The following is a 12,944-nucleotide window of genomic DNA, read 5'->3' as shown; positions in this document are numbered from 1 at the left end:
TCCAGTTCATCTCAGGTCATTTTAACATATTTAATTCCTCAAAAGAATCTTTACACTTAAAAAGGCTATACCATAATTAAACTCAATGACCTTTCTCATTTACAGCTTTTGTGAAGTGTGCTTAGAATATGAGTTTGGTGAGGAAATTGCTCAAATATTATTAGATAATTAAATTTTGCTGTTTAAACCAGTGATGTTGACAGCAAGATTACTTTGGATCTCAGTAGTCTGTTAATAAATTTTCTCTACTGTATAAAACCAAATGCAATATTCCCATAAAAGATGGAATTAGAAACCACCAAGACACACAGCTTCTCATGCATAAATGTTTGTGTGTGCATGTACCTATATACACACTCTTAAAAGCATTTCTTAACACTTACTAAAAAAGAAGAAAGAGCACGCTATTTAGTGAAACATAAGGAAGACAGAAAAAAAGCTTTTGTGGAACATTTTCCAACCATAAAAGACTTTTTCATTGTTGATGATTTTACAGAGCTATTAGAAAGATCTGTCCAAACAGAAACTCTGTACAATATTTTCAATATCTTCTGCTTTTTGCTTGCCAAAAAGGTGGAAGGTCTACCCTGCACACAATTTAGAGGTATAATAACACAACCTTATTTTCCCTACATAAACTTTTTAAAAACATAAATGCCATTATCTTTTGAGTTAGCAATTATGTTAGTACCAAGCAAGTACTTTGTGAAAGGAATTTTGATTTTTTTTGAGGAAACAATCTTGTTCACTCTGTTACAATTAACGCTTTTACAAGTGAAGGTGTCATTTAACATTTTAAACACATAAAGAAGCCCAGTAACCAGTGCTAAACTATACAGCTGAAAATCATGGGCGGTGTGATATTACAGCAGGTGTAATATGTTTGTAGTGCACCCAAGAGAATAAACTTTTCCAGGTTCCATACTTCCTCAGAATATAACTTAATGGGGACAGAAGCAAGACAGAAGCTCGAGGTTGCCGTGTGGAGTCTCTAGAAAAATAAACACAGGGAAGTGTTATGTTTCTAGACTATGCCTTCAGCAGCGCGGAGAGCAACCCACTAGCTGTGAATAGAAGCGAAAGGCCCTGGCAGAGCTGGAGTGCTTCCAGCTGAACTGCCCACCCCCCTCGTTCCACTTTGCTGGCCTCACTCTGCTCTCTGGAGTGCTGCTTCCCTGCTGAGAACACTCAGTTGCTCACGTAAGAGAGAATTTTCCTTCTCCCCAGACTGTCACACGCATCCTGAAAATGAATTTATTGCCAACAGACCGAAGAACCAGAAGCTGTCTCAGCTTCAGGCTGCTCTGTGTAGAGTTCAAACACATGCCTGTGACCATATTTTCAAAAGGAGCTTGAACAACTGAAAGGGGTTGTAGAAGAGTAACAAAAATTGTTCAAAGACTTAAGAGCTTGATCTGCTTGATTCTTCTCAAAGGAGAATGGAAAGTCATTTGGTTGCATTGTAACAGGTATTGAAGTGATCTTCAACATTGCAATTAGAAGAAAAAAAAGGAATAGAAATAATTCTATTAATAGAAATAAGATTAAGCTGTATGATTTCAAATTAGATCTAAAACTCTATACAGGGCAGATTAATCATAGAGAGAAAGAACAAGCTGAAGATGGAAGTTGGTTTGATTCAAACAATTTTGAGACTTTTTTCTTTTTCAAAACTAAATGTCACTGAACTTGATGTGTCCATGTGCCACATCCAAGTTTGATAAAAAGGGGACTTCTGCAATAAGCATTTTATCAGTCGAGTGCTTTTTCAATAGTGTCTGATCATAACATACCTGGTTTTGGATATTTAGGGTTCCTTCTTATTGTCCTTAATCAGAACTGCACACAAGTATTTGAGTGTTGAATTCAGAGCCCTTAATCCTTCTACCTAGTGACAAAACCAAGAAGGGATGAAAGTCATAATGTGGACAGCAAGAGACCTCTTCTAAAGATACAGTAAAGCACATGGGTGAGATGGCAAAATGGTGACAGCTGCAGGCTGCCTTCATTCAGATCTGTCAGCTAATTAATTCCCTGCTAATTTCATTTGGGTCTTGCTTTCAATGTAATTCTTTTAATCTGCACATCATTTCCTTGCTACTCTGTTTGATTCAAGAAAAGCAGCAATAACTGAGTATCTACTGGGAACAAATGACAAAACATAACTTTTAGGAGTTCTGAACACATTCATGACTCATTGATGGAAAATGTAGTGATTATAAAGTACTCAGTTAATTTGTGTACTTATTTCTAATGGGGCAGGAAAGTTGAAGGGGATTAGCACTTTATCCAGGTATATTACTTTCAGTTTTAAAGGGAAATTGATTAATTAATAGAGACTTGATTCTAAATTCATGTGCAATCAAAGTCCTTTGGACCACAGGCTTGGAATGTGAGGCGATAAGGAGAAAAGAAAAAGTGAAACCCCCTCCTAATCTAATACCTGTAATGCTTTTTTTAATTATTATTTATGTTGTCTTTGAAATTTTAGCTGTCAATGTAACAACTTTACAAGAAATGGGATATTATTTAACGCTCTGCAAAAAATAGCTGTACCAGTCAGAATACAATACCTTTTGTAATGATAAAACAAGGCAATTACATAAAGCATGTCACTGAGTTTCAAAAATGGAATAGCTGCCTATTACTAAAGATGATACAAACTACAACGGTGAATTGAAGTACACAATAAAAATCCTGTAATGACCGTGTTGTGTTTTACAGACAACACAGCTGGGATTGAAACCAGGAGAAATGGTTACAGCAGAAGGCAGCAAGAGCTGTACTTTCTTCCAGTAGTAATAGAAGATAGCAGTTACCCTGTCCAGAGCAGCACAAACACAATGACTATCCGTGTTTGCAGATGTGATTCTGATGGTACCATCCTGTCCTGCAACGTGGAAGCAATCTTCTTACCAGTAGGCCTCAGCACAGGAGCACTGATTGCAATCTTGCTGTGTATTGTTATACTTCTAGGTTAGTTCTCCTGAAATCACATGAAGTGTATCACTCTGATTATTCACCTGTGAATTAATTTGTGGTGTTATTAGCTTCATCTGTTGTTTAACAACAGCCATTGAAAATGTGCGGCAGTTTATGAGAATTTTTATGCTTCTATGTTTCTAGAAAAGCATCCAAAAGCACTGACCATGACTGTGAACCTGCTAACACCTACATATTTTCTTATTGCATGAAGAGAACCAGCTTTCAGTGGAATCCAAACCATAATTTTTTTCTCTGAAACAGTTTTTTTAAATACCTTTCTTGAGAATTAATATTTTTAGATTATTACTAAGGTAGACAAGTCGTACTGACAGTAACAGCAGTAAGAATTTAATAAGGGCCTTTCTTTAATTCTTCATGCCAACTTGGGCAAAAGGAGAACGAAGCAATGAAAGAGGAGAAAATAATTGTAATGTAGACTGTGGCTGGCTAGATCCATGTAAAACTTTACAGGAACATTTTAATTTCAGGCAGGCATGGATTACATAAGGTGGTGTTGTCATTTGATTGACATTATATTTAAATATTGCCTTATTTACAGCAGGCCCAAAGCAGTCAATACTCATGTACATCCTACTTATGATATAGCCTTAATGAACTGATAACGAAATCAAACCACCTTTGTACCTTACACAGGCACAATGTGGGCTGCAGAAAGCAGCCTGATTCTTACAGGTGCTAGCCTATGCCTCTTCTTGATACTAGTGGGCTTCCTAGACCTCATGCTGCTCCTTATGTAGGTCTAATGCATAGGCAAAAATAGATGCAGACACAGAATATAACATATGGATATCTCCTTGCATTTGCATAATATAGTAATTTACCACTTAAGTAAATTACTACAGGCTCAGGGTTACATAAATAGCTTCTGAGTAGCAAAAGTCAGAAAAAAGGGAAAAAGTCAGAATTTCTGTGTAAAAATTTTATGTTGTGAGAAAAATATTGTTTCAAATCAGAATGAGAATGGCAAATGGTCATACCTCCCATGGAATAAGAATTAATAACAAATACACCCATTGTGAAGAAAAAAAAACCAAACCACAACAGAACAATCTTCGGTCAATTTTTCAGAAGCAGGAAGAATGCTGTCTCCTCTACCACAACTCATTGGGACTGCTTTTTTTGCTTTTAGGGGTTTCCTGGGTAAAAGCAGCCAGGAGTGAGCCTTAGCATCAAAGAAATTCCATTATGAAAAAAAGCTTTAACTTATTTTCACGTGAAGAGATAAGTCAATTAGAGCTCTGTCTTAAAGCAGGACTCCCAGGATATCTAATCTCTCTGTTACAGAGCAAAGTGACTAGAAGCCCTAAATACATAGCTGTAGCAAAGCCTTTCAAGTTGCCACCTTTGTGTCCAGTAATCTGGACAGTGTGAACTATGCAGCAGAGAGCTTCGTGCTTTTAGTACAGAGATCATTTACAATGGCAGACTATCTGGGGAAGCAGGAATACCTGAAGTCTGAATTTCCTCCAGTTTTGCTAGGTGATCATAGAAGCCTTCAACAGAACTATGTTTATGTTTCCCTAATGGTTTGTTGAAATAAATACAATTTTTATTCTAAAACCCCAGCATATTCAATCAAAAATAATTGTGTCAAAGAACTCCTTACCAGCTCTGCTGCTGATTGATGCTCTTGGTGTATACAAAACTAATGAAGCTATTTTAATTCCTGCTTTGCACAGAACGCCAGACTGAATTACTGAGATTATGGTTGGAGAAGAGGTTTTGGTCCTTTAATAACTCCCTTCATTCCAATCAGCCTGGCAATACTACCCAGAAAAACTAATGTATAAATAATGAGATATCCAGTGCTGTGTGTAACCTAAGAGAATGGTGTTTATCTTATATCCAGACTTTCTCCTTACTATTCCATTGATCAATTTAAAAAATGCTTTTGGATTTTCATTTCTTGCTGTGAACCTGGCCTGACACAGAGTCATTAAAATTTTAGTAGAAGTCATTCTTGTCGAACTCATTTCTACGCAAAAGACAGTCAACATATTACCAGAATCAGAAGTTATTTTAGGCCACACAAGCCTGACCATGAATTTATAATCATTGCAACTCCCATATTCATTATTGTGTTACTTCACCAACAGCACTTAGAACACTGTCATTTCTACTAAAGACAGTTGGGGAATTAAAAATAACAAAAAGACCAGTTTACTACAAACAGACTTTGCATTCAATGAAGTATATCTCCAAAGACAAACTATTGAAAAAAAACCCACAGGCTGATTGCCATTGAGTTGCCATTCGGAATAAAACACAGTTTGTAACATTTTGTATTATATAGAATCACAAAATCACAGCTGCAAGGCACTTCTGAAGACCATCTGGTCCAACTTCCCTGTGCACAGCAGAGTCAGTTAGAGCAGGTTGCTCAGTATCCAGCTGGCTTTTAAATATCTCCAAGGATAGATACACCACAACTTCTCTGGGCAACATGATCCAATCCTTGACCCTACTGACAGTAAAGAAGCTTTTTTTTCTTATGTTTTAATGGAATTTCCTGCATTTCAGTTTGTGCCCGTTGCCTCTTGTCCTGTCGCTGGGCATCTTTATTTCCATCCATCAGGTATTTATACACATTGGTAAGATCCCCTGAAACTTCTCTTCTCCGGGCTGAACAGTCCCAGCTCTCTCAGCCTCTCCTCGTATGGCAGATGTTCCTATCCCTTAATCATCTTTGTGGCTCTGCACTGGACTCACTCCAGAAAGTCCATGTCTGTCTCGTATTGAGGAGCCCAGAACTGGACCCAGAACTCCAAGTGTGTCTGACTAAGGCTGCACAGAGGGGAATGATCACCTCCCTAGACCTGCTGACAACAATCTTCCTAATGCAACCCCAAATGCTGTTGGCCACCTTTGCCACAAGGGCACATTGCTGGCTCATGGTGAACTTGTTGTCCACCAGAACTCTAGGTCCTCTATCAAGCTGCTTTCCAGCCAGTCAGCCAACAGCATCTACAGTATATGGTAATTCCTCTCCACGTGCAGGACTCGGCATTCCCGTTGTTGAACTTCATGGGGTTCCTGTTGGCCCATTCCTGCAGCCTGGTGAAGTCCCTCTGAATGGTGGTGCAACCCCTGTTTTGTATCACCTGCAAACTTGCTGAGGGTGCACTCAATCCCATGATCCAGGTCATTTATGAAGATGTTAAATAAAACTGATCCCAGTGTCGGGTACACCACTAGTGGCTGGCCTCCAGCTGGGCTTTGGGCTGTTGATCACAACCCTTACAGCCTGGCAGTTTGGCCAGCTTTGCAATGCACCTCACTGTCTACTTGTCTAGTCCACACTTCCTCAGTTTTTCTGAGAAGGTTGTTACGGGAGACAGCGTCAAAAGCTTTGCTAAAGTTAGGATAAAAGTAATGCACTTTTCTCCTTTCATCCACCACTCACCTCATTGTAGAAGGCTATCAGGTGAGTTAAGCACTATTTCAGCCTCATACATCCATGTTGACTACTCCTGATCCCCGTCCTGTTCTTGATAGGTTTGAAAATGGTTTCCAGAATTATTTGCTCCATCACTTTCCTCAGGAACAAGGTGAGGCTGACTGGCCTGTAGTTCCCTAGCTCATTCTTCTTACCCTTCTTGAAGATAGGAATGACGCTTACTCCAGTCCTCAGAAACTTCTCCCAGTCCCCATGACCTTTCAAATATTATCGCAAATAGCCTCACAATGACACCTCTAATCTCCCTCACCACTCGTGTGCATCCCATCAGGTCCCATGTCCTTGTGTGAGTCCAGTTTGTTTAAGTGTTCCCTACCCTGATCCTCTTCCACCAAGGATAAGTCTTTCTTGTTCCAGACCCAGAGGACCTGGGATTCCTGAAGGACAACCTTACCAATAAAGACAGAGGCAAAGAAGCCATTGAGTAGGTTGGCCTTTTCTGTGTCCTTTGTCAACAGGTCCCCTGCCCCATTCAGCAGTGGACCCACATTTTCCCTACTTCTTCTTTTGCTGCTGTCATATTTGTACAAGCGCTTCTTGTTGCCTTTCACGTCCCTCATGAGATTCAACGGCAGATGGTCTTTGACTTTCCTAACCGCATCCCTGCATGTTCAGACAGTCACTGTGTATTTCTCCTGATTCACCTGTCTCTGTTTTCACCTCTAACATGCCTCTTTTTTATCTCTGAGTTTAGTCAGGAGCTCTTTATTCATCCATACAGGCCTCCTGCTGCCTTTGCTTGATTTCATGCTCATCAGGATGGACCACTGTTGAGGTTGGAGGAGGTGATACTTGAAATTCAACCAGCTCTCCTAGACCCCTTTTCTCTCCAGAACAATATCACATGGGATTTTTCAAAGCAGATCCCTGAAGAGGCCAAAGTGTGCTGTATAAATAGCTGAAGTAGGATTATTTTTTCTCCATTTCAAAGATTCCAAATATTTTTTTTTTCCCTTTAATAGTGTGGGGGTTTTTTTCTCTGCAGTGTGGGAACTTGGGGATTTTTCTCTCTTTTGCTATGGAAAACATTTTAAAAAAAAATCTGTCTTTCTGAACTAAAAAGCTGAAGTCCTGTCCAATTCTATTTGTTCGCAAAGCACGCCAGCAGGAAAATTATTTGTTACTTCCTTCAGCAGCACAGCAAGCGCTAAGGAGTTAGAGTCATACATCAAACAGTAAATGACTTTTCATTGACTAGAGCACTGCTTTTTTAAAAGAATAGTAGGAGCATATCTTCTAAGGAAAAAAGTCCCTTTGATTGCTTGCAACTTTCAAAGGAAGAGACAATGATATGTTATGAGAGTACCAAATTATTTCTGTGCATGTCTTAACTTCAGTTTTCTCTCATTACAGTCATTGTGGTACTGTATGTAGCACTACGGAGGCAGAAGAAAAAGGACACCCTGATGACCTCTAAAGAAGACATCAGAGACAACGTTATCCATTATGATGATGAAGGAGGTGGAGAAGAGGACACCCAAGCTTTCGACATAGGTGCCCTGAGGAATCCCAAAGTGATTGAAGATAACAAAATACGCAGAGACATAAAACCAGACACCTTGCGTTTTCCGCGTCAGAGACCACCAGTGGAAGATAACACAGACATAAGAGATTTCATTAATCAAAGGCTACAGGAAAATGATGTAGATCCAACTGCACCCCCTTATGACTCCTTGGCAACCTATGCTTATGAAGGAAATGGATCTGTTGCAGAGTCTCTCAGCTCTATAGACTCCCTAACTACAGAGGCAGACCAAGATTATGACTATCTGAGTGACTGGGGACCTCGCTTTAAGATCTTGGCAGATATGTTTGGAGAAGAAGAAAGTTATAACCCCGACAAAGTCACTTAAGTACACCTACAACAGTGAAATAAAAAGAAAAGTAAACCAACAACAAATTTAAAAGATAAACCTAAGCTTTATAATAGGACAGGATTCCTTTCATTATAAAAGACAGCAACTGTTTCCAGCAAGTTACTACATTTATCATACTGTCAGTTTTGGTTTGATCTGCGAAGGAAAGATAAATCCTGTAATATACACAGGTTTTTGTTGTTATTTTGTTACTCTGGAATTACACTGAGACAAGCTCAGGCCTACAAGGTACAGTTTACTGACCTGACTTAGAAAGAAGATAGCTTTCTGGCATCACGGTGGAAGAGTGGTAGCTTTTTCGTAATTCCACTAAAGTGCCTATTGAAACTTTTATCATTTAAATGGTAAAGAGTCTGCTGTGATGGTGTTACAAAACTGAATGGTAAATTGGACAAGAACTTCAAGACAAGAAGCAATAGCAACATGCTGACTTCTTTTAGAACAAAAAAAGAGATCACTTCCTGGAGTATATCTAATGACTAAAACTAAGCGGGGGGGTGTACGTTGTGTTTGTGGGTTATGTTTGGTTTTTTAAAAGAAGAAAGCAGTATGTCAAGATGTCATATTTCTTCTTCCAAAATTCCACTGGAAATTTAAACTTAAAATGCTATTGCTCACTCTTAAGATGTAAAGCCCAAATTAAAAAGGAAAAGTTCTTAGCATACATCAATGAATATTTTAAATGTTCATGCAAATATTACATTTTCCCAAAATAATAAAAAGGTGAAAGCAGCTATTCCTTTATGTGAAGGAAATTTCCCTTGGCTCCCCCTCTTCTTTTAAAATGAGACTATTACTAGAACGTAAAATGGAGAGGGTTTTTTTAAGACTATTATTGTATTTTTAATACCAAGACTTTTTTTTTCCCCTTGTAAGTATCACTAAAGAAGTATATGTAAAAAACTCCACATCACTTTTCTTTGCAATTAGATTGTTGCTCCGTAGGTGCTATAGGCATACATGTTATAGAGATAGTTATTTTTCAACTGACCATCTGCTACAGTTTGGCATATCATTGTATTTCACTGTCAAACCCACATCAAACATTTTAAAAAGCTTTTGAGGATGGAAACCTTATTAATTTTGTTCTTGCCAAAATATTAACAAAGGCAGAATAAAAATATAAAACAGTATGTTTGTCCACACTTTATGTACATACCCACGCGTAAATGTAGCTGTGCAGGTAACAGAAGTACAGATACACGCAAGGCATTCTGCCATGGAAGTTCTCCTGTAAAACTATTTCATGTGACTTTTTCTGATGATCTAAGGCATAGACATTTTGTAAGACGATGGTTTATGGCCCCTGAAGTGCATATATCCTTATATTCTCCTTCTAAAATCTCTGCAGTGCTATAGAATATCTGAGCTCTACTCATGATTAATGGCACTGGCAAGGTCAGCCCAAGTCTTTCATGAATCAGAAGTCTTTTATTCACCTCAGGTCTACAGCTTACTTTCTGTAGCATTGAATAATTAATAGCTATCAGATATACTTAGCTCACAAGTCTGATATTAACATACGCAAAGTTCCCTTTACTCTCTTGGGGAAATGTAAAGGTATTTCAAAGTTGTGTAAATTAATCTCCCAATGACACTTTAAAAGGTGTATAGTTTAAATAAGTTTTGGATCGTTCGGTACAATTGGACAGGGCTGCATTAAAAGCACGATTAGCATAGCTTCTACCAGCAGAGTGCTGAGGAAAAGACAGCATATGGTAACAAGAAAGGTTTGTGGTTTTTTTCACTATCAACAAAGGTATCCCATGTTCCCTGAAAGACAAACTAAGCCAACAAAAGCTCTCTTCTCACAGGATAGGGAAGCAGATGGAGTGGCAGGGCCCATTTGCCAGCATGGCAAGTTTTCACATGGAAGGTGATGGTTTTAATTTTCACACATCTTGCCAGCACAGAAAAGGCAACTTGATTCTGCAGAGTGGGCCTAAAACAGAGCTCTGGAAAAAAAAAAAAATTATATATTTGCTACTAGTTACAACACAGGTTTAATTATATAAAATTCACAGTTGTGGAGGTACTTAGCAATACTTCCTCATGTAGCATACACACAGCAATGCTTCCTACCCTGCAGCCACAGCTACAATAAGTGTCTGACACTGCTCACTTACGGATGTGCAATCCTTTAGCCAAACTCTGCTCTTAGTAACTGTATTAGTCCTTTACATGTATTTCACTAGTAAAGTCAACATAAGTGAGAGCAGTGTTTGACTCTTTGACATCATGTGGCGTGCTTGCTCCTGAGAAAGTTGTATTTGTAGCGGATACTGGGTGAACATTAGGTGTCTTGAATAGGTTGCCATTTGCTCTAAGGAGGACAGTCTGTATGGGAGCCTGACTTCCAAAATGGGTAGACAGAAATGTGGTCTTAAACATGCTGCTACACAAAATCCACATTAGAGAGTGAGTTGGTTTATGTTAAATTAATACCAAATTGAATATAAAATGCATATTTTTGACCTTTAAGAGGTTTGTAACTGAGATGTTTCTATCAGATAATTAATAAACCTCCAGGAAGATTTAAAACAAAAAAAAATTGGTATGTAATTACTAATGCAATTGTCCTATAAAAATCAGAATTATAATATTTTAAGACCTTTCTTAAAGAGTGATCAAACAATTTTATCTTAACAGGGGTATTTTTTGTAAACAGCTTTATAGAACTAAGGAAAAGAATTGCTTTTCATTTATGCATAACCTGGGATTCAGGAAATTTGAGTTTAATTCCATGTTCTCTCACTCTCTTTTTAAGAGACGCTTGTCAGGTTTTTAACACCTTATTTTTTTAAAAGGTAATCCGACAACTGTGACATTTACAAGATTTAAAATACGTCAAGGCATCTGAGATGACAAAAAGTCAATGGGATTAAGGAACCCCTGTGCACTTGTAAATTCTATCAGATAACTATTTCAGTTTAAGCACTATATCTTCAAAAAGTCTCTACAAACCCTTGCAAAATCAAGATGTTAAAGTGGATGCCTGTCTTTCTGTCGATTGTGGAAAGAGCCACAAACCTCAAATTCTCCCAGAGCGACAGGAAGCTAAGATAATGCTTAAAAGACACAGAAGGGATAGAATTGAGAGAAATACTTTTGTTTAAATTTCCAAACATAACATACTGGTGCACAAATGTCTAGTATCATCTTAAATGTCCCAACAGTGCCCCCCCCCCCCGCCCCCAGCAAATCACAAGACATTCTGTAAAATGCCTTCTGCACATGAAGGCATTGAGACATTTCACTGGCACAAAACAAATCCACATTTTAACTTAAATAATTATGACATGCACTAGTGGTGCTGAAATAAAAGTCTGAATGTAAAGCATTCAGCTAAGAAGGGAAATATCTAAGGAATTCTAGCTGATAAGCTTATGTACAGAACTGAAGACAAATTTGTAACAGAACATTTGAAAGGACTTTCAGGGAAGAAGGAAAAAGTCTTCCCCGCCCTCCCAAGAAAGCTGAAAATGCCACTGGTTAGGAAAGTTCAGACAATCTCTCTGTGGGGTCAGAACATAAAAGATTGCTAATATTTGGATTTAAGAATGCTACCACACAAATCTGAAAATGCTGTTATTCTTGAAAAGCAACTTTGCAATATTGTCAGTGAGTCAAATAGCAAGGATTTGAAAAGCACCAACAGTAGATGATATCTCTTGCGCAAAGATATGTTTAAATATTTTATACTTTCATGGTTTTTACTTATTTTATAAATTTGCTCTGAATTTTGCTGTTCAAAATAAAATCACAGGTACTAAGGATTTACTCTAGGTTGTGGAAGCAGAGTTCATTATGGAGCAAAAAGCAATGAATGATTCGACAGATTACTGACAATATTATTCTAGAGACTACCTTGAAAATATTCTTGCCTAAAGAATAAGATGTCCATATCCACATAAATACAACTGATCCTTCACAACAGTAAACAATGTGATTCAGCAGGTGCTATATTCATTTTAGATTTACCTTGATTGTTGTTATGAAAGAGTTCTTAAGACTGTGTTGCTATGAAATAACAAATCTCTATTAAATGAATACAAGAAGAAAATATAATAATCCACTGGGTTACAGGCATTTCATATGACATTAATGACTGGATTATACTTGCTGAGATTTAGGTTTGTAAATTCTTTGCAGTTATTTTATTAGTTTTATTATTATTATTATTAACATAGACATTCAAATCTTGTGTGTATAGAAATATTTTTGAGCTTTACAAATCTTGATGAAAACAAATAATGAAATATGACCCCTAATAATAACACTACCGAGATGACATTTAAGTGTGAATGAAAATCAAAGTTTATAGTACACCCCTTCACAACCTTCTCTTGATGGCAAATCTATAATAACCTGATTCCTTTTCTCTTCTTATTTAAATCAAGAACCAGATAAGTCATCAGAACATGAGCAACAGTTGCTATTTTGAGAAAACTAAGATAAGTTACTGTTCGGTTGTTTTTTTAATGTTCTATTTATTTAAACTTCCTTTATTCAACTTTAGTTTGCAACTAAAATCCCCAGATATTTTTTTCTATCTTATTTTCATTGCTGTGGTCCCAGTCAAAATACTTCTTAGGGCTCAGGGG

The 12,944-nt window shown here is 37.6% G+C and overlaps 1 protein-coding gene across 4 annotated transcripts in view; it reads left to right on the top strand.

Moving 5' to 3' along the window:
* CDH12 (cadherin 12) overlaps nt 1–9,471 on the top strand; it is a 367,336-nt gene extending 357,865 nt beyond the window's left edge. For 3 of the 4 annotated variants that reach the window (XM_069808913.1, XM_069808914.1, XM_069808915.1), the window contains 2 exons: nt 2,725–2,976; nt 7,817–9,471. In XM_069808913.1, the coding sequence (XP_069665014.1) occupies nt 2,725–2,976; nt 7,817–8,316 (752 nt within the window). In that variant the 3' untranslated portion in view covers nt 8,317–9,471. Of the gene's footprint in view, nt 1–2,724; nt 2,977–7,816 lie in introns of those variants that run through there. The other variant, XR_011329110.1, reaches the window with a different exon arrangement.
* The last annotated feature ends 3,473 nt before the right edge of the window (nt 9,472–12,944 follow it).

Source organism: Haliaeetus albicilla, chromosome 21 (genome assembly GCF_947461875.1).
Source record: "Haliaeetus albicilla chromosome 21, bHalAlb1.1, whole genome shotgun sequence".
Taxonomy (NCBI): Eukaryota; Metazoa; Chordata; class Aves; order Accipitriformes; family Accipitridae; genus Haliaeetus; species Haliaeetus albicilla.
The sequence above is the reverse complement of the archived record's forward strand: the minus strand, read 5'-3'. Positions and strand labels throughout refer to the sequence as shown.